Genomic DNA, 19,177 nt, shown 5'->3' with positions numbered 1-19,177 from the left:
GCCCACAAATGTGGTATTAATAAAAAGTAAAGATGATGGCGCAAAAAATTAGCCCTTATACGGAAAAATAAAGAAGTTATAGGTCGTCAAAATAGAAGGATTTTAAACATACTAATTTAGTTAAAAAGTTTGTGATTCTTTTTTTAAGCGCAACAATAATAGAAAAGTATATAATCATGGTATCATTTTAAATCGTATTGACCCACAGAATAAAGAACACATCATTTTTACCGTAAATTGTACAGCGTGAAAACGAAACCTTCCAAAATTTGCTAAATTGCGGTTTTCTTTTTAATTTCCCCACACAAATAGAATTTTTTTGGTTGCGCCATACATTTTATGGTAAAGTGAGTGATGGCATTACAACGGACAACTGGTCACGCAAAAAACAAGTTCTCATACTAGTCTGTGGATGAAAATATAAAAGAGTTACGATTTTTAGAAGACTAGGAGGAAAAAAAACGAAAATGCAAAAATAAAATTGGATGTCCTTAAGGGGATAAAAAAACAATAAACCACCACCAGACCCTGCACTCAAGGGTCCACCACCTCTCTGACCACAACCTTAAAAAGGGACAGGAAACACAGATCTATGGTGGAGATGCTCTAGATTTACTAGGGTTTTATATCAACCTTCTCAACCTTCAGGTGCTGTCATGGAGGAGGACTAGAAAAATGGATCTATATATTTTTTCTTTGTAAAGGTGTTTGTCTATGAAGCACCTGATCCATGATAAGACTGCTCGAAGACTATTTTTATAAATCAGGTTGGGTGACTTAACCAAGTGAATAGAAGCCTTGTTTCAGATAATGCAATCATTTTGATAGTTCTATGTATGTGATTGTGGGGAGAATCTCTGTATATTTTGGGTTCGGGTGAACCTGGAATTGTAGACATTTATTACATATTGTATTGGCTTATGATAAAAAAGGCAACTCCTGCATGGAGAACATATCTTACCTGATCTAACCAGATATAGAAAGAGAGCCAGTTAAAGAATATCCAGACATCAATGTGTTGTCACAAACTTGCTGAATGCATGAACCACATATTGTGCAACCAATAATACTTTCTGTAAAATAAAAATATTATTATATTAACACATGATAAATTTAAGTTATCTAAACTTCTATCTCATTCAACTGGATGTGCTGCTTTGCCTTCTTTTTTAGATAGATAGACGTTTATGTGTAGCATCAAGATATTATGCCAGCATCGCAGGGCAACAGTGCTAACCACTGAGCCACTATGCAGTGTTAGCATCATTAAAAGAGGAACTCCAGTACTTAAAGGGGTACTCTACTGGCCAGTGTTCCGGCTGCATTTGGAATATTTAGTTCCGAATGCTGTGCAAATGTAGGCCACGCCCCCACATGACAGCAGGCCATGCCCCCCCTAAATGCAAGTCTATGGGAGGGGGCGTGACAGCCACCACACCCCCCCTCCCATAGACTTGCATTTAGGGGGGGCATGGCCTGATATTAAGAGGGGGCATGGCCGACTACCCCCCCAGAGCGTGCATAGCGTTCGGAACAAAATGTTCCGAACGCAGTCGGGACACTGACCAGTGGAGTACCCCTTTAAAGAAGTACTCTGCCCCCAAGCATCTTATCCCCTATCCCAGGGGAATAAGATGTTTATCGGCAGGGTACCCCTTTAAATGTATCCTATTAGAAAGAAAAACATCAAAATATTGCTGTGTTCCCAAGGCTTAAAATAGCTGCCGTCTGAATACGTAGGCTTTGCTGTATAAAAGCATAATCAACTACGCTATTTTATACAGCAAAAAAAAATTTTTAAAAATATAAATAAACTTGTTCAAATATTATAAGTTAAATGAAACAAATCCTGTTGTTATACAACAGAATCTGTTTTTAGCATGTATTTTATAGTTTATAAAAGGTATACAGTAAACAGTGTAAACATAGCCTTAGCAATGTATACCTGACTTGCTAAGTTATTCCCTATCCACAGCATAGAGCAGTGTTTCCCAACAGGAGTGCCTCCAGATGTTGCAAAACTACAACTCCCAGCATGTACAGTCTCTCAGTGTATGGCTGGGAGTTGTAGTTTTGAAACAGCTGGAAGCACCCTGGTTTGGAAACACTGGCATAGAGGATAACAAGCTGACTGGAGAGACTGAGAATGGAGTTGACCGGACTGCTGAATGTATGGAGCGCCACCGATCAGCCTGTGGATTTGTTAGGGATTTTACTTTAGAGACACTAAGTGGGGATTTCTAGCAGTGAAAACTTTGTCCAGGCATTTACCAAACAGCACACAGACAGGGGGAGGTCAGGCGCCATTCCCTGACTAGCCAGATCGTCTCCTTTCTAATACTGTATCCACAGTAAGGAAACAATATTTCTGATGTAAGGAAAAGCAATGTTCAGAGGGAGCGTCTTCCCCACATATCTTTATAGAGATCTAGCTGGGTGTGTGATGAAAAGAAGGGCAGTGACACATAGGAGCCAAAGGTTTCCATACAAGGCCCGGGCCATGTGAGTCACTGAGGACTGCACAGCATGGAGGGCTCTGCTCCCAATGAGAGAGGATCGTGTGTCCTGTCAGCTCCCAGACTACAACAGCGCACACAATACAACCACACACACACACTACACTAGTGTCTGGTTGTAATGTGTGTGTAGTGCAGTGTTTTCCAACCAGGGTGCCCTCAGCTGTTGCAAAACTACAACTCGCAGCATGCCCAGACAGCCTTCAGCTGTAGGTTTGCAACTGCTGGAGGGACCCTGGTTGGAAAACACTGCACTACACACACATACACACCACAACACCAGACACACACACCAGCACATTACAACCAGACACACACACACTGCAACCGCACACCATAGAACTAGACACACATCACAACCACACACTGAAATCACACAACTGCACACACAAACAAACTACACAACGTAACACACACACTGAAACCGCACACCACATAACTGGACACACTACACAACGAGAGACAAACACACTGTAACCGCACAACACAGAACTAGACACACACAGTACAACCAGACACACACACTGCAACCACACACCACAGAACTAGACACACATCACAACCACACACTGAAATCACACAACTGCACACAAACTACACAACGTAACACACACACTGAAACCGCACACCACATAACTGGACACACTACACAACGAGAGACACACAAACACACTGTAACCGCACAACACAGAACTAGACACACAGTACAACCAGACACACACACTGCAACCACACACCACAGAACTAGACACACATCACAACCACACACTGAAATCACACAACTGCACACACAAACAAACTACACAACGTAACACACACACTGAAACCGCACACCACATAACTGGACACACTACACAACGAGAGACACACAAACACACTGTAACCGCACAACACAGAACTAGACACACACAGTACAACCAGACACACACACTGCAACCACAAAACTAGACACACATACACACTGCAACCGCACACCACAGAACTAGACACACACAGTACAACCAGACACACACACTGCAACCACAAAACTAGACACACATACACACTGCAACCGCACACCACAGAACTAGACACACATATACACACATACACTGCAACCACACACCACAGAACTAGACACACATATACACACACTGCAACCACACACCACAGAACTAGACACACACAGTACAACCAGACACACACACTGCAACCACACAACTAGACACACATATACACACACACACTGCAACCGCACACCACAGAACTAGACACACACAGTACAACCAGACACACACACTGCAACCACACAACTAGACACACATATACACACACACACTGCAACCGCACACCACAGAACTAGACACACATATACACACACACTGCAACCACACACCACAGAACTAGACACACTGCAACCACACACCACAGAACTAGACACACACAGTACAACCAGACACACACACTGCAACCACACAACTAGACACACATATACACACACACACTGCAACCGCACACCACAGAACTAGACATACATATACACACACACACTGCAACCACACACCACAGAACTAGACACACATATACACACACACACTGCAACCACACACCACAGAACTAGACACACATATACACACACACACTGCAACCACACACCACAGAACTAGACACAAATATACACACACACACTGCAACCACACACCACAGAACTAGACACAAATATACACACACACACTGCAACCACACACCACAGAACTAGACACACACAGTACAACCAGACACACACACTGCAACCACACACCACAGAACTAGACACACATATACACACACTGCAACCACACACCACAGAACTAGACACAAATATACACACACTGCAACCACACACCACAGAACTAGACACACACACAGCACAACCAGACACACACACTACACAACACAACCAGACACACACACTACACAACAAGACTCACTATACACCAACACATTACAACCAGACACACTGCAACCACACACACTACACAACCAGACACACACACTGCAACCGCACACCACAGAACTAGACACACATCACAACCACACATATACACACACACTCTACAACTGCACACACCACACCAAACACACTACACACCAACACATTACAACCAGACACACACACACACTGAAACCACACAACTAGACACACACTACAACTGCACACACACCACACAACCAGACACACATACATACACACCACACAACAACCAGACACACACAACAACCTGCTGCCCGGTAGGAATCCAACCCAGGGTCATGAGCCCCCTCCTTACACCCTTCACTGACCCCTACAGTGCTGCCCTTATCACTACAAGGACATTCAGGAAGCTGTCAGCTCCCATGACTATAATACCAGCGGTACCTGCACCTGTCCGGCTGCCTTGTTCTCACTCAGCGGCTGCAAATGACAGGGAAGTAGTGAAATTACAGACTGCGACCGTGCAACGCGCTGCGTCTAGCTCCGCCCACTGTGAGGAGATGGAGGCCGAGCGCATGCGCGACGCGCCCCGGGCATCACGGGAAATGTAGTTTTGTGCTTTTTTGAAAGTTGCCCGGATATCTTACCAGCTGTTGAAAAACTACAACCCCCCCCCAACCATGCCCGGACAGCGTCTTCTGCCAAGGCATGTTGAGGGGTGTAGTTTTGGAACAGCTGGAGAGTAACAGGTTTGGGTCGAGATAATTGGTAGACTGTGCTGGAAGAAAGAAAATATCAGAGTAAAATAACGTAATAGACACACTTCATGTTGAATGTGACTACAGTTTTACGCGTCACTCTCTGTTATTCCAGAACTTATTGTTGTCACATACACCCAGGATAGCAGGCTGTAATGTGACCCCCGGCCGCCTGTGGCGCTGTGAGTAACAGTTAGACACTCATTTCCCAGGTCTGTCTATCCCGGATCCGCCGCACACTGGAGTTGTACACAGTAGAGGACTTCCGGTTAGCGCTCTGCTGTCTGTTCCTTCTCATTGTTTGCGGTGCTGTGCTTCTATCCCCGGACATGTAAGTGGAGCAGTGACTGCTTCGGGCTGGAGACATGTGGGCTGTGTACAGGGCAGATATTGGGGACCATGGGGCTGAACATGGAGGTAACACCATTGAGAGTGCAGTGAGGGTTCCAATGGCATTCAGTGACTGGCATTATGTTGGGGGGTACTATATAGTGAGCTCATTTCATGTGTGTACTCTATATAGTGAGCTCATTACATGGGTGTACTGTGTAGAGTGTGCTCATTACATGTGTGTACTGTATAGAGTGTGCTCATTACATGTGTGTACTGTATAGAGTGTGCTCATTACATGTGTGTACTGTATAGAGTGTGCTCATTACATGTGTGTACTGTATAGAGTGTGCTCATTACATGGGTGTACTGTATGTAGTGTGCTCATTACATGGGTGTACTGTATGTAGTGTGCTCATTACATAGGTGTACTGTATAGAGTGTGCTCATTACATAGGTGTACTGTATAGAGTGTGCTCATTACATGGGTGTACTGTATAGAGTGTGCTCATTACATGGGTGTACTGTATAGAGTGTGCTCATTACATGGGTGTACTGTATAGAGTGTGCTCATTACATGGGTGTACTGTATATAGTGTGCTCATTACATGGGTGTACTGTATGTAGTGTGCTCATTACATGGGTGTACTGTATAGAGTGTGCTCATTACATGTGTACTGTATAGTGTGCTCATTACATGGGTGTACTGTGTAGAGTGTGCACATTACATGGGTGTACTGTGTAGAGTGTGCTCATTACATGGGTGTACTGTATAGAGTGTGCTCATTACATGGGTGTACTGTATAGAGTGTGCTCATTACATGGGTGTACTGTATAGAGTGAGCTCATTACATGGGTGTACTGTATATAGTGAGCTCATTACATGGGTGTACTGTATAGAGTGTGCTCATTACATGGGTGTACTGTATAGAGTGTGCTCATTACATGGGTGTACTGTATGTAGTGTGCTCATTACATAGGTGTACTGTATAGAGTGTGCTCATTACATGGGTGTACTGTATAGAGTGTGCTCATTACATGGGTGTACTGTATATAGTGTGCTCATTACATGGGTGTACTGTATGTAGTGTGCTCATTACATGGGTGTACTGTATAGAGTGTGCTCATTACATGTGTACTGTATAGTGTGCTCATTACATGGGTGTACTGTGTAGAGTGTGCACATTACATGGGTGTACTGTGTAGAGTGTGCTCATTACATGGGTGTACTGTATAGAGTGTGCTCATTACATGGGTGTACTGTATAGAGTGTGCTCATTACATGGGTGTACTGTATAGAGTGTGCTCATTACATGGGTGTACTGTATATAGTGAGCTCATTACATGGGTGTACTGTATGTAGTGTGCTCATTACATGGGTGTACTGTATAGAGTGTGCTCATTACATGTGTACTGTATAGTGTGCTCATTACATGGGTGTACTGTGTAGAGTGTGCACATTACATGGGTGTACTGTGTAGAGTGTGCTCATTACATGGGTGTACTGTGTAGAGTGTGCTCATTACATGGGTGTACTGTATAGAGTGTGCTCATTACATGGGTGTACTGTATAGAGTGAGCTCATTACATGGGTGTACTGTATATAGTGAGCTCATTACATGGGTGTACTGTATAGAGTGTGCTCATTACATGGGTGTACTGTATGTAGTGTGCTCATTACATAGGTGTACTGTATAGAGTGTGCTCATTACATGGGTGTACTGTATAGAGTGTGCTCATTACATGGGTGTACTGTATATAGTGTGCTCATTACATGGGTGTACTGTATGTAGTGTGCTCATTACATGGGTGTACTGTATAGAGTGTGCTCATTACATGTGTACTGTATAGTGTGCTCATTACATGGGTGTACTGTGTAGAGTGTGCACATTACATGGGTGTACTGTGTAGAGTGTGCTCATTACATGGGTGTACTGTGTAGAGTGTGCTCATTACATGGGTGTACTGTATAGAGTGTGCTCATTACATGGGTGTACTGTATAGAGTGTGCTCATTACATGGGTGTACTGTATATAGTGAGCTCATTACATGGGTGTACTGTATATAGTGAGCTCATTACATGGGTGTACTGTATAGAGTGTGCTCATTACATGGGTGTACTGTATAGTGTGTGCTCATTACATGGGTGTACTGTGTAGAGTGTGCTCATTACATGGGTGTACTGTGTAGAGTGTGCTCATTACATGGGTGTACTGTGTATAGTGAGCTCATTACATGGGTGTACTGTATAGTGTGCTCATTACATGGGTGTATACTGTATAGTGTGCTCATTACATGGGTGTACTGTGTAGAGTGTGCTCATTACATGGGTGTACTGTGTAGAGTGGGCTCATTACATGGGTGTACTGTGTAGAGTGGGCTCATTACATGGGTGTACTGTGTAGAGTGGGCTCATTACATGGGTGTACTGTGTAGAGTGGGCTCATTACATGGGTGTACTGTGTAGAGTGGGCTCATTACATGGGTGTACTGTGTAGAGTGGGCTCATTACATGGGTGTACTGTGTAGAGTGGGCTCATTACATGGGTGTACTGTGTAGAGTGGGCTCATTACATGGGTGTACTGTGTAGAGTGGGCTCATTACGTGGGTGTACTGTGTAGAGTGGGCTCATTACGTGGGTGTACTGTGTAGAGTGGGCTCATTACGTGGGTGTACTGTGTAGAGTGGGCTCATTACGTGGGTGTACTGTGTAGAGTGGGCTCATTACGTGGGTGTACTGTGTAGAGTGGGCTCATTACGTGGGTGTACTGTGTAGAGTGGGCTCATTACGTGGGTGTACTGTGTAGAGTGGGCTCATTACGTGGGTGTACTGTGTAGAGTGGGCTCATTACGTGGGTGTACTGTGTAGAGTGGGCTCATTACGTGGGTGTACTGTGTAGAGTGGGCCCATTACGTGGGTGTACTGTGTAGAGTGGGCCCATTACGTGGGTGTACTGTGTAGAGTGGGCCCATTACGTGGGTGTACTGTGTAGAGTGGGCTCATTACGTGGGTGTACTGTGTAGAGTGGGCTCATTACGTGGGTGTACTGTGTAGAGTGGGCTCATTACGTGGGTGTACTGTGTAGAGTGGGCTCATTACGTGGGTGTACTGTGTAGAGTGGGCTCATTACGTGGGTGTACTGTGTAGAGTGGGCTCATTACGTGGGTGTACTGTGTAGAGTGGGCTCATTGCGTGGGTGTACTGTGTAGAGTGGGCTCATTGCGTGGGTGTACTGTGTAGAGTGGGCTCATTGCGTGGGTGTACTGTGTAGAGTGGGCTCATTGCGTGGGTGTACTGTGTAGAGTGGGCTCATTGCGTGGGTGTACTGTGTAGAGTGGGCTCATTGCGTGGGTGTACTGTGTAGAGTGGGCTCATTGCGTGGGTGTACTGTGTAGAGTGGGCTCATTGCGTGGGTGTACTGTGTAGAGTGGGCTCATTGCGTGGGTGTACTGTGTAGAGTGGGCTCATTGCGTGGGTGTACTGTGTAGAGTGGGCTCATTGCGTGGGTGTACTGTGTAGAGTGGGCTCATTGCGTGGGTGTACTGTGTAGAGTGGGCTCATTGCGTGGGTGTACTGTGCAGAGTGGGCTCATTGCGTGGGTGTACTGTGCAGAGTGGGCTCATTGCGTGGGTGTACTGTGCGGAGTGGGCTCATTGCGTGGGTGTACTGTGCGGAGTGGGCTCATTGCGTGGGTGTACTGTGCGGAGTGGGCTCATTGCGTGGGTGTACTGTGCGGAGTGGGCTCATTGCGTGGGTGTACTGTGCGGAGTGGGCTCATTGCGTGGGTGTACTGTGCGGAGTGGGCTCATTGCGTGGGTGTACTGTGCGGAGTGGGCTCATTGCGCGGCTGTGCGGAGTGGGCTCATTGCGCGGCTGTGCGGTGTGGGCTCATTGCGCGGCTGTGCGGTGTGGGCTCATTGCGCGGCTGTGCGGTGTGGGCTCATTGCGCGGCTGTGCGGTGTGGGCTCATTGCGCGGCTGTGCGGTGTGGGCTCATTGCGCGGCTGTGCGGTGTGGGCTCATTGCGCGGCTGTGCGGTGTGGAGTGGGCTCATTGCGCGGCTGTGCGGAGTGGGCTCATTGCGCGGCTGTGTGGAGTGGGCTCATTGCGCGGCTGTGCGGTGTGGAGTGGGCTCATTGCGCGGCTGTGCGGTGTGGAGTGGGCTCATTGCGCGGCTGTGCGGTGTGGAGTGGGCTCATTGCGCGGCTGTGCGGTGTGGAGTGGGCTCATTGCGCGGCTGTGCGGTGTGGAGTGGGCTCATTGCGCGGCTGTGCGGTGTGGAGTGGGCTCATTGCGCGGCTGTGCGGTGTGGAGTGGGCTCATTGCGCGGCTGTGCGGTGTGGAGTGGGCTCATTGCGCGGCTGTGCGGTGTGGAGTGGGCTCATTGCGCGGCTGTGCGGTGTGGAGTGGGCTCATTGCGCGGCTGTGCGGTGTGGAGTGGGCTCATTGCGCGGCTGTGCGGTGTGGAGTGGGCTCATTGCGCGGCTGTGCGGTGTGGAGTGGGCTCATTGCGCGGCTGTGCGGTGTGGAGTGGGCTCATTGCGCGGCTGTGCGGTGTGGAGTGGGCTCATTGCGCGGCTGTGCGGTGTGGAGTGGGCTCATTGCGCGGCTGTGCGGTGTGGAGTGGGCTCATTGCGCGGCTGTGCGGTGTGGAGTGGGCTCATTGCGCGGCTGTGCGGTGTGGAGTGGGCTCATTGCGCGGCTGTGCGGTGTGGAGTGGGCTCATTGCGCGGCTGTGCGGTGTGGAGTGGGCTCATTGCGCGGCTGTGCGGTGTGGAGTGGGCTCATTGCGCGGCTGTGCGGTGTGGAGTGGGCTCATTGCGCGGGCGTGCGGTGTGGAGTGGGCTCATTGCGCGGGCGTGCGGTGTGGAGTGGGCTCATTGCGCGGGCGTGCGGTGTGGAGTGGGCTCATTGCGCGGGCGTGCGGTGTGGAGTGGGCTCATTGCGCGGGCGTGCGGTGTGGAGTGGGCTCATTGCGCGGGCGTGCGGTGTGGAGTGGGCTCATTGCGCGGGCGTGCGGTGTGGAGTGGGCTCATTGCGCGGGCGTGCGGTGTGGAGTGGGCTCATTGCGCGGGCGTGCGGTGTGGAGTGGGCTCATTGCGCGGGCGTGCGGTGTGGAGTGGGCTCATTGCGCGGGCGTGCGGTGTGGAGTGGGCTCATTGCGCGGGCGTGCGGTGTGGAGTGGGCTCATTGCGCGGGCGTGCGGTGTGGAGTGGGCTCATTGCGCGGGCGTGCGGTGTGGAGTGGGCTCATTGCGCGGGCGTGCGGTGTGGAGTGGGCTCATTGCGCGGGCGTGCGGTGTGGAGTGGGCTCATTGCGCGGGCGTGCGGTGTGGAGTGGGCTCATTGCGCGGGCGTGCGGTGTGGAGTGGGCTCATTGCGCGGGCGTGCGGTGTGGAGTGGGCTCATTGCGCGGGCGTGCGGTGTGGAGTGGGCTCATTGCGCGGGCGTGCGGTGTGGAGTGGGCTCATTGCGCGGGCGTGCGGTGTGGAGTGGGCTCATTGCGCGGGCGTGCGGTGTGGAGTGGGCTCATTGCGCGGGCGTGCGGTGTGGAGTGGGCTCATTGCGCGGGCGTGCGGTGTGGAGTGGGCTCATTGCGCGGGCGTGCGGTGTGGAGTGGGCTCATTGCGCGGGCGTGCGGTGTGGAGTGGGCTCATTGCGCGGGCGTGCGGTGTGGAGTGGGCTCATTGCGCGGGCGTGCGGTGTGGAGTGGGCTCATTGCGCGGGCGTGCGGTGTGGAGTGGGCTCATTGCGCGGGCGTGCGGTGTGGAGTGGGCTCATTGCGCGGGCGTGCGGTGTGGAGTGGGCTCATTGCGCGGGCGTGCGGTGTGGAGTGGGCTCATTGCGCGGGCGTGCGGTGTGGAGTGGGCTCATTGCGCGGGCGTGCGGTGTGGAGTGGGCTCATTGCGCGGGCGTGCGGTGTGGAGTGGGCTCATTGCGCGGGCGTACTGTCTAGGGGGGCACAAGTTTCAGTGATTTGCTATTTTTCCCTATTGCAAATTTTGCATTAAAGCTTCTGATAGAATGTTCTTTATTTTTTTTCCCTTCGTGCATAGGAAGTGTGAATTCATGGAAGTTGTAACCTGTTTGTAAGGAAACAATTGGATTTGAAGACAAATCTAAATACGTTGGATACAGTTGCTCACAACTCTAGAAATGTACGTCATGCCTTGTCATTTTGGCTCAGTAACAATTAGTCCATGTTCAGACCTAGATGTTTTGCAATATTTTGGGGCAAATTGTGCACTGAAAATCCATAACAAAGTACTGTACAACTCATGTGCATGAGGTTTTCAAACCTTGTTCCCATATAGAGAATATGTTAACAGTGGTGGGTTTTAATCTTTGCAAAGAATTTACCTGTGTCTCTATAAACCGGTTATCATAGTTTATAAATACTTACAAGATGTCCAATCAAAACGGTGGATTATCTTTCTTTTTGTTTTTTGGTATTTTATTGTTGAAAATGAAACCAACTTTGCAAAGGCCAACACACAGGCAATAGTAATGTCTATTCTGGCTTTATTCCATTCGAAAAAGGCAACTAATCGGCTGCGCAATAACAGCCTTCTTTCTACATTTAATTTTTAATATACAGTCATGGCCGTAAATGTTGGCAGCCCTAAACTTCTAGAAAATTAAGTATTTACCACAGAAAAGGATTGCTGTAACACATGTTTTGCTAAACACATGTTTATTCCCTTTGTGTGTATTGGAACTTAACCAAAAAAGGGAGGAAAAAAAGCAAATTGGACATAGTCACACCAAACTCCAAAAATGGTCTGGACAAAGTTCTTGGCACCCTTTCAAAATTGTGGAAAAATTAGATTGTTTCAAGCATGTGATGCTCCTTTAAACTCACCTGGGGCAAGTAACAGGTGTGGGTAATATAAAAACCACACATGAAAGCAGATAAAAAGGAGAGAAGTTCACTTAGTCTTTGCATTGTGTGTCTGTGTGTGCCACACTAAGCATGCACAACAGAAAGAGAAGAAGAGAACTGTCTGAGGACTTGAGAAATAAAATTGTGGGAAAAAAATCAACAACCTCAAGGTTACAAGTCCATCTCCAGAGATCTAGATTTGCCTTTGTCCACAGTGCGCAACATTATCAAGAAGTTTGCAACCCATGACACTGTAGGTAATCTCCCTGGGCGTGGACAGAAGAGAAAAATTGATAAAAGTGTCAATGCAGAATAGTCCGGATGGTGGATAAACAGCCCCAAAGATATTTAAGCTTTCCTGCAGGCTCAGGGAGCATCACTGTCAGCGCGAACTATCCATCAACATTTAAATGAAATGAAACGCTGTGGTAGGAGACCAAGGAGGACCCCACTGCTGACACAGAGACCTAAAAAAGCAAGACTACATTTTGCCAAAATGAACTTGAGTGATCCAAAATGCTTCTGGGAAAACATCTTGTGGACAGATGAGACCAAGATAGAGCTTTTTGGTAAAGCACATCATTCTACTGTTTACCAATAATGGAATGAGGCCTACAAAGAAAAGAACACAGTACCTACAGTGAAATATGGTGGAGGTTCAATGATATTTTGTGGTTGTTTTGCTGCCTCTGGCACTGGGTGCCTTGAATGTTTGCAAGGCATCATGAAATATGAGGAATACCAACGGATTTTGGGTCGCAATGTACAGCCCAGTGTCAGAAAGCTGGGTTTGTGTCTGAGATCTTGGGTCAATGATCTTCCAGCAGGACAATGACCCCAAACATACGTCAAAAAGCCCCCAGAAATGGATGGCAACAAAGCGCTGGAGAGTTCTGAAGTGGCCAGTAGAGATGAGCGAACTTACATTAAATTTGATTAGTCACAAACTTCTCGGCTCGGCAGTTGATGACTTATCCTGCATAAATTAGTTCAGCTTTCAGGTGCTCCGGTGGACTGGAAAAGGTGGATACATTCCTAGGAGAGAGTCTCCTAGGACTGTATCCACCTTTTCCAGCCCACGGGAGCACCTGAAAGCTGAACTAATTTATGCAGGAAAAGTCATCAACTGCCGAGCCGAGAAGTTTGTGACGAATCAAATTTACTGTAAGTTCGCTCATCTCTAGTGGCCAGCAATGAGTCCAGATCTAAATCCCATTGAACACCTGTGGAGAGATCTCAAAATTGCTGTTGGGAAAAGGCGCCTTCCAATAAGAGACCTGGAGCAGTTTACAAAGGAAGAGTGGTCCAACATTCCGGCTGAGAGGTGTAAGAAGCTTATTGATGGTTATAGGAAGCGACTGATTTCAGTAATTTTTTCCTAAGGGTGTGCAACCAAATATTAAGTTAAGGGTACCAATAATTTTGTCCATCCCATTTTTGGAGTTTGCTGTGACATTATGTGCAAATTGCTTTTTTTCCTCCTTTTTTTGGTTTAGTTCCAATACACACAAAGGGAATAAACATGTGTATAGCAAAACATGTGTTACTGCAATCCTTTTCTGTGAGAAATACTTAATTTTCTTGAAAAAAATTCATGGGGTGCCAACATTTACAGCCATGACTGTACATGTAAGATTAGAATTTTAAAACAATTAAATGTATTTCATTATTAGCTTTGTACATCAGCCTTTGCCTACAAAATCTAATTCAAATGTTTTTATTTGCAGCTTCAAGATTCCTCAGCCACGTGATATGGATACTCAATCAACGTCTCCCCTGAAGAGGAAGTCTGATGCTTTAGAGCCATCAGCTAAGAAAGTTGTACGTATTCATCCTTTCTTTTAACTCTAAACATTTGTGTAAGAGGATTCCCTCTGATGCACATTAAACATGCTTGAGCAAGCACTTACAATATTGTTGCCTACATAAACGTGCTTATATGAAAATGTGTACGTACCCGGTCCATTTATACTATTGTGCATGTTTCTTTGGCCTCACCTTGGCATTATTTCTGTGAAACTCTATTTTGAATACTATGTCCATGAAATACGAATTATTGATCATCTGTTTCGCATAGCTTTGCGTTGTGCAATCTTGTTGTTCTTACTAGAAATCTATGACTTAAAGTGGTATTCCGGCCCCAAGACATCTTATCCCCTATCCAAAGGATAGGGGATAATATGTCTGATCGTGGGGGTCCCGCTGCCGGGGACCCCTGCAATCTCTCATGCAGCACCCACCTGTGTGAGCTGCAGGCAACACTTGAGGATCAGAGGCTGAAGCCTCACAACCACGGGCTGGAGTATTGTGACATCACGTCCCGCCCCCTCAATGCAAGTCTATCGGAGGGGGCGTGATGGCTATCCCATAGACTTGCATTGAGGGAGCGGGGCGTGACATCACACGGGGGTGGAGTCGTGACGTCACTATACTCCAGCCCCGTGGTCGTGAGGTTTGACTTGTAGTCTCCAACGCTGTGTGGAGCTCACACAGTTGGATGCAAACTTAGGTTGTGTAGGAGAGCGCTTTTACAATGGATTATGATGACATTGTAACAGAATTTACCTCCCTTAACTGGAGGAAGTATGTGGGAAGGTGGTAGGTGAGATGGTATCCATGTACCCCTTACATTGAAGTAATAATAATTTATCAAGAGTGTTCACTTCCACAGCCTAAGGTTGTTGATTTTGCTTGCAGGGATATAAAAAGTGTACACATCCTTTTAACCCCTAAACGACGCCGAACGTTAATGTGCATCCTGGTGAGCTGGTACTTAATGCACCAGGACGTACATTTACGTCCTATGCGTAACCACGAGCATCGGAGCGATGCTCGGGTCATGCGCGGCAGGTCCCGGCTGCTGATGTCTGCCATTACCTGCGGGTCCCTGGCTGCTATCCCCGATCGCGCGGATGTCTACCATTAACCCCTTAGATGCGCTGCCGCGGCGAGCCGATCATCCAGAGTGGCAGACGGAGGTCCCCTCACCTGCCTCCGCTGCCTTCCACGGGTCTTCTGCTCTGGTCTGCGATCGACCAGAGCAGAAGATGACCGATAATACTGATCAGTGCTATGTTTTATGCATAGCACTGAACAGTATTAGCAATCAAATGATTGCTATAAATGGTCCTCTACGGGGACTATTAAAGTTTAAAAATAAAAGTAAAAAATAATTTAAAAAAAATTTGAAAAACGCCCTCCCCCAATAAAAACGTAAATTGTTCTATTTTCCCTATTTCACCCCCAAAAAGTGTAAAAATAAAAAAATAAAAAAAATTAAAAAAAAGCACACTTTTTTTTTTTATATACATATTTTGTATCACCGCGTGAGCTAATATCAGAAATTACCTAGATATACCATGGAACACCGTCAAGACGGTTGTCATCAAGTGGAGAAAATATGGCACAACAGACATTAACAAGAACAGAACGTCCCTCCAAAACTGATGAAAAGACAAGAAAAAAAAAATTATCAGGGAGGCTTCTAAGAGACCTACTGCATGATTAAAGGGGAATTCTGGTGTTTTTGGTTCTTAGAATGTGAGACAGGGGCAGCAAAGTTAGTCCAGTTATTAATATACTTCACTTACCTGTTTAATGGCTGATCTTCTTTTCCCTGAAAGTTGCAGCCTACTAAATGAGTGTTGTCTCTGACCTTTCTCTGACCTTTCCCAGCTTGCTGTGCAGCCTGAGACTATAAATCACAAGTCAGGTTGCTGAAAGGGGGCTTGGCTACTTTGTTGTGTGTGCAGCCAGCCCCCTGGTGACGTTACTGGTACACATGTGCGTGCATTAGGCATCATGCAGATCAACAGCTTGTGTGTCAGGTGTCGGAGGAGTCGTGATCAAAGGGAGCATGGCTGTGCTGCAGTGGGTGGGATGACTGATGTATGAAGGGGAAATAAGTCACCTCCCACCTTGAAACAAAGGATCCTGGGGATTGTAGTCTGAGAGGCCACAGAAACAGGAAATAGCCAGTTTCCAAAAACAAGCCAGCAGCATGATTGGGGGGGGGGAAGAGAGACATAGGACATGGCCTTTTACCACCAACACAAGCATAGATCCTTGGTAAGCATGTCCATTACTGTATGACACCTAATTACTAAAGCCACCTTATGTTGGATAACCCCTTTTAAAGGAACTGCAGGATTTTCTGCAAAGTTCACTCGGTGGGCTACATGTGACAACAATCTCCTGTATTCATGTGAATGGGCTACGGGATAGGGGTGATAAGATGGAAGAAGTAATAAAAAATAAACCTGGCTGAAGTCTGCAAAAACAAACCTTAAATCACCCCCCCCCCCCCCCCCCCCCCAAAAAAAAAAAAGCATGTGAGAAATTGTGTTATGGTCTGGTGAAACTAATGTTGAACTTTTTGGCCATAATTCTGAAAGGTATGTTTGGTGCAAAAAACACTGCGCATCACCCACAGAACACCATAACCACGGTGAAGCATGGTAGTGGTTGTTATTCTTCAGCTGGAACCAAAGCCTTAGTCAGGGTGGAGGGAATTCTAAACCGCTCCAAATAACAGGCAATTTTGGCACAAAACCTTCAGGCATCTGTTAGAAAGATGAAGTTTACCTTTCAGTACAACAGTGACCCAAAACAAACATCTAAATCCACACAAGCATGGCTTCACCAAAAGAATAACATTTTGGGATGGACCAGACCTTAATCTAATTAAACATCTTTGGATGATCTGAAGATGGCTGTGCACAGGAGATGTCATCGCAGTCGGACAGATTTGGAGCGCTTTTGCAAGGAAGAGAGGGCAAAAATGTCATTGTCAAGAAGTGCCATCTAACAGACTCCTACCCCAAAAGACTAATTGATGTAATAAAATGGTGCTTCAACAAAGTATTAGTTTAAAGGAAAACTGTCATCTGTTCACCCACACTAAACCTGATGCACTGGGTTATAGTGTGGGTGAAGAGGAGACCGATGCGGGATTTCAGACTAATATACGTACCCGCAGTCCGGTGCCTGGTCCCCCTGATGATTTGGCTTCTTCCAGCGCTGAATTGCGCACTGGAGCAGCCCGCTGGCCTTAATAAAATGTAAAAAGTGAAAGGGTCTAAAGACTTTCTGAATGCATTGTAAGTGCACTTTCTTAAAGGGGTACTCTGGTGGAAAACTTTTTTTTTTTTTTTAATCAATTGGTGCCAGAAAGTTAAACAGATTTGTGAATTACTTCTTTCAAAATTCTTAATCCTTCCAGTACTAGTTTGCGGCTGTATACTACAGAGGAAATTATTTTCTTTTTGGATTTCTTTTCTTGTACGACCACAGTGCTCTCTGCTGACACCTCTGTCCATTTTAGAAACTGTCCAGAGCAGAATATGTTTGCTATGAGGATTTTCTCCTGCCATGGACAGAGGGCTCAGCAGAGTGCACTCTGGTCGTGACAGAAAAGAAATCCAAAAAGAAAAGAATTTCCTCTGTAGTATACAGCCGCTAATAAGTACTGGAAGGATTAAGATTTTTTTAATAGAAGTAATTTACAGATCTGTCTAACTTTCTGGCACCAGTTGAAGTTTTTCACCAGAGTACCCCTTTAAATACTCAGTTGCAGAACATCTGAAGTGTCAGGTCTTGTGCCTGGTATTACGGCTCTCTGCACGGAGTGATCTCCTCTTTGTGCACAGATTACTTTCGACCACAGCACTAAGCAATGTAGCGTCTATGGGAGAGCCGGAGATACTGTGGATAGGCGATAAGATGTTCTACAATGGAGTAACCCTTTAATTGTCATCTGTTTAGTGTACATTACATCACTAAGGTAAAATATAGATGACTACACACTTCACTGACTGAATTGTGCCACCGTCATTAAGCAAGAGTGATGATGTTCATCTATAACCATTTTGTTTTTATTCATTTTTTGTATCTTTCTTTTTCTATTTCTGTGAACAGTGTACATCAGAAGGTCACGCCTCAACAGTTGCTGCACACTACAATGAACTCCAGGAGAGTGGGTTAAAGGAACGCAGCCAGTCCCGAATCTTTTATCTAAGAAACTTCAATAATTGGATGAAAAGTGCTCTGATAGGTGGGGTATTTTGCCCTTTTTTTTATATGTATGATTGTTTGAGTTGGGATTCATCAGGGAATTATTTTTTTTTTTTTCTTTCTCGTTCATTGTATATGTAGTATATCCTAACAAGGCTTTGCGGTTTCTCAGATTTTGACTGCTGTAGATAAAACAATGCATCCAATTTGCTGTTTGGCTAAGGTATTACTTAACCAGTACAGTTTGTGTATTTTTGATTTGTTTATATAATGTGTTAACCCTTTGCGGTCATTTTACATACTAAGTGGGGGAGATTTATCAAAACCTATGAAAAGGAAAAGTTGACCAGTTGCTCACAGTAACCAATCAGATTCCTTCTTTCATTTCTAACAAGGTCTCTGGAAAATGAAAGAAGCAATCTGGTTGCTAATAGCAACTGGACAACTTTTTCTTTGCACAGGTTTTGATAATTCTCCCCCACTGTGTGTAAATGTTGGGTCCAGGAGTATGCAGTGGGCTGATTTTAGTCTGTTCCATAAATGGCATTGTGCTGGCAGTTAAAGGGGTACTCCGCAGCTCAGCGTTTGGAACACATTGTTCCAAACGCTGGAGCCGGCGCCGGGAGCTCGTGACGTCATTGCCCCGCCCCTCATGTCGTCACGCCCCGGACCCTCAATAAGTCTATGAGAGTGGGCGTGACGGCTGTCACGCCCCCTCCCATAGAATTGCATTGAGGAGGTGGGG

General features: G+C 46.6%; 2 protein-coding genes across 6 annotated transcripts in view; one reads left to right on the top strand and one right to left on the bottom strand.

The window, feature by feature from the left end:
- The window catches only part of FAM210A (family with sequence similarity 210 member A), a 68,811-nt gene extending 63,792 nt beyond the window's left edge, over nt 1-5,019 (bottom strand). Inside the window, exons 1-2 of one of the 3 annotated variants that reach the window (XM_056521500.1) lie at nt 4,894-5,019; nt 962-1,073 (exon numbers count right to left, since the gene is read on the bottom strand). The gene's annotated coding sequence lies outside the window, so the exon portion shown is untranslated. The remainder of the gene's footprint in view (nt 1-961; nt 1,074-4,893) is intronic. The other 2 variants (XM_056521502.1, XM_056521501.1) reach the window with 2 other exon arrangements.
- A 3-nt stretch (nt 5,020-5,022) lies between these two features.
- RNMT (RNA guanine-7 methyltransferase) overlaps nt 5,023-19,177 on the top strand; it is a 68,481-nt gene continuing 54,326 nt past the window's right edge. Inside the window, exons 1-4 of one of the 3 annotated variants that reach the window (XM_056521498.1) lie at nt 5,023-5,056; nt 5,420-5,538; nt 14,148-14,241; nt 18,337-18,472. In XM_056521498.1, coding sequence (XP_056377473.1) covers nt 14,173-14,241; nt 18,337-18,472 — 205 coding nt within the window. In that variant the 5' untranslated portion in view covers nt 5,023-5,056; nt 5,420-5,538; nt 14,148-14,172. Of the gene's footprint in view, nt 5,057-5,419; nt 5,539-11,593; nt 11,696-14,147; nt 14,242-18,336; nt 18,473-19,177 lie in introns of those variants that run through there. The other 2 variants (XM_056521497.1, XM_056521496.1) reach the window with 2 other exon arrangements.

This window comes from Hyla sarda, chromosome 5, assembly GCF_029499605.1.
Source record: "Hyla sarda isolate aHylSar1 chromosome 5, aHylSar1.hap1, whole genome shotgun sequence".
Lineage (NCBI taxonomy): Eukaryota > Metazoa > Chordata > Amphibia > Anura > Hylidae > Hyla > Hyla sarda.
This window is presented reverse-complemented; position numbering and strand designations above follow the sequence as displayed.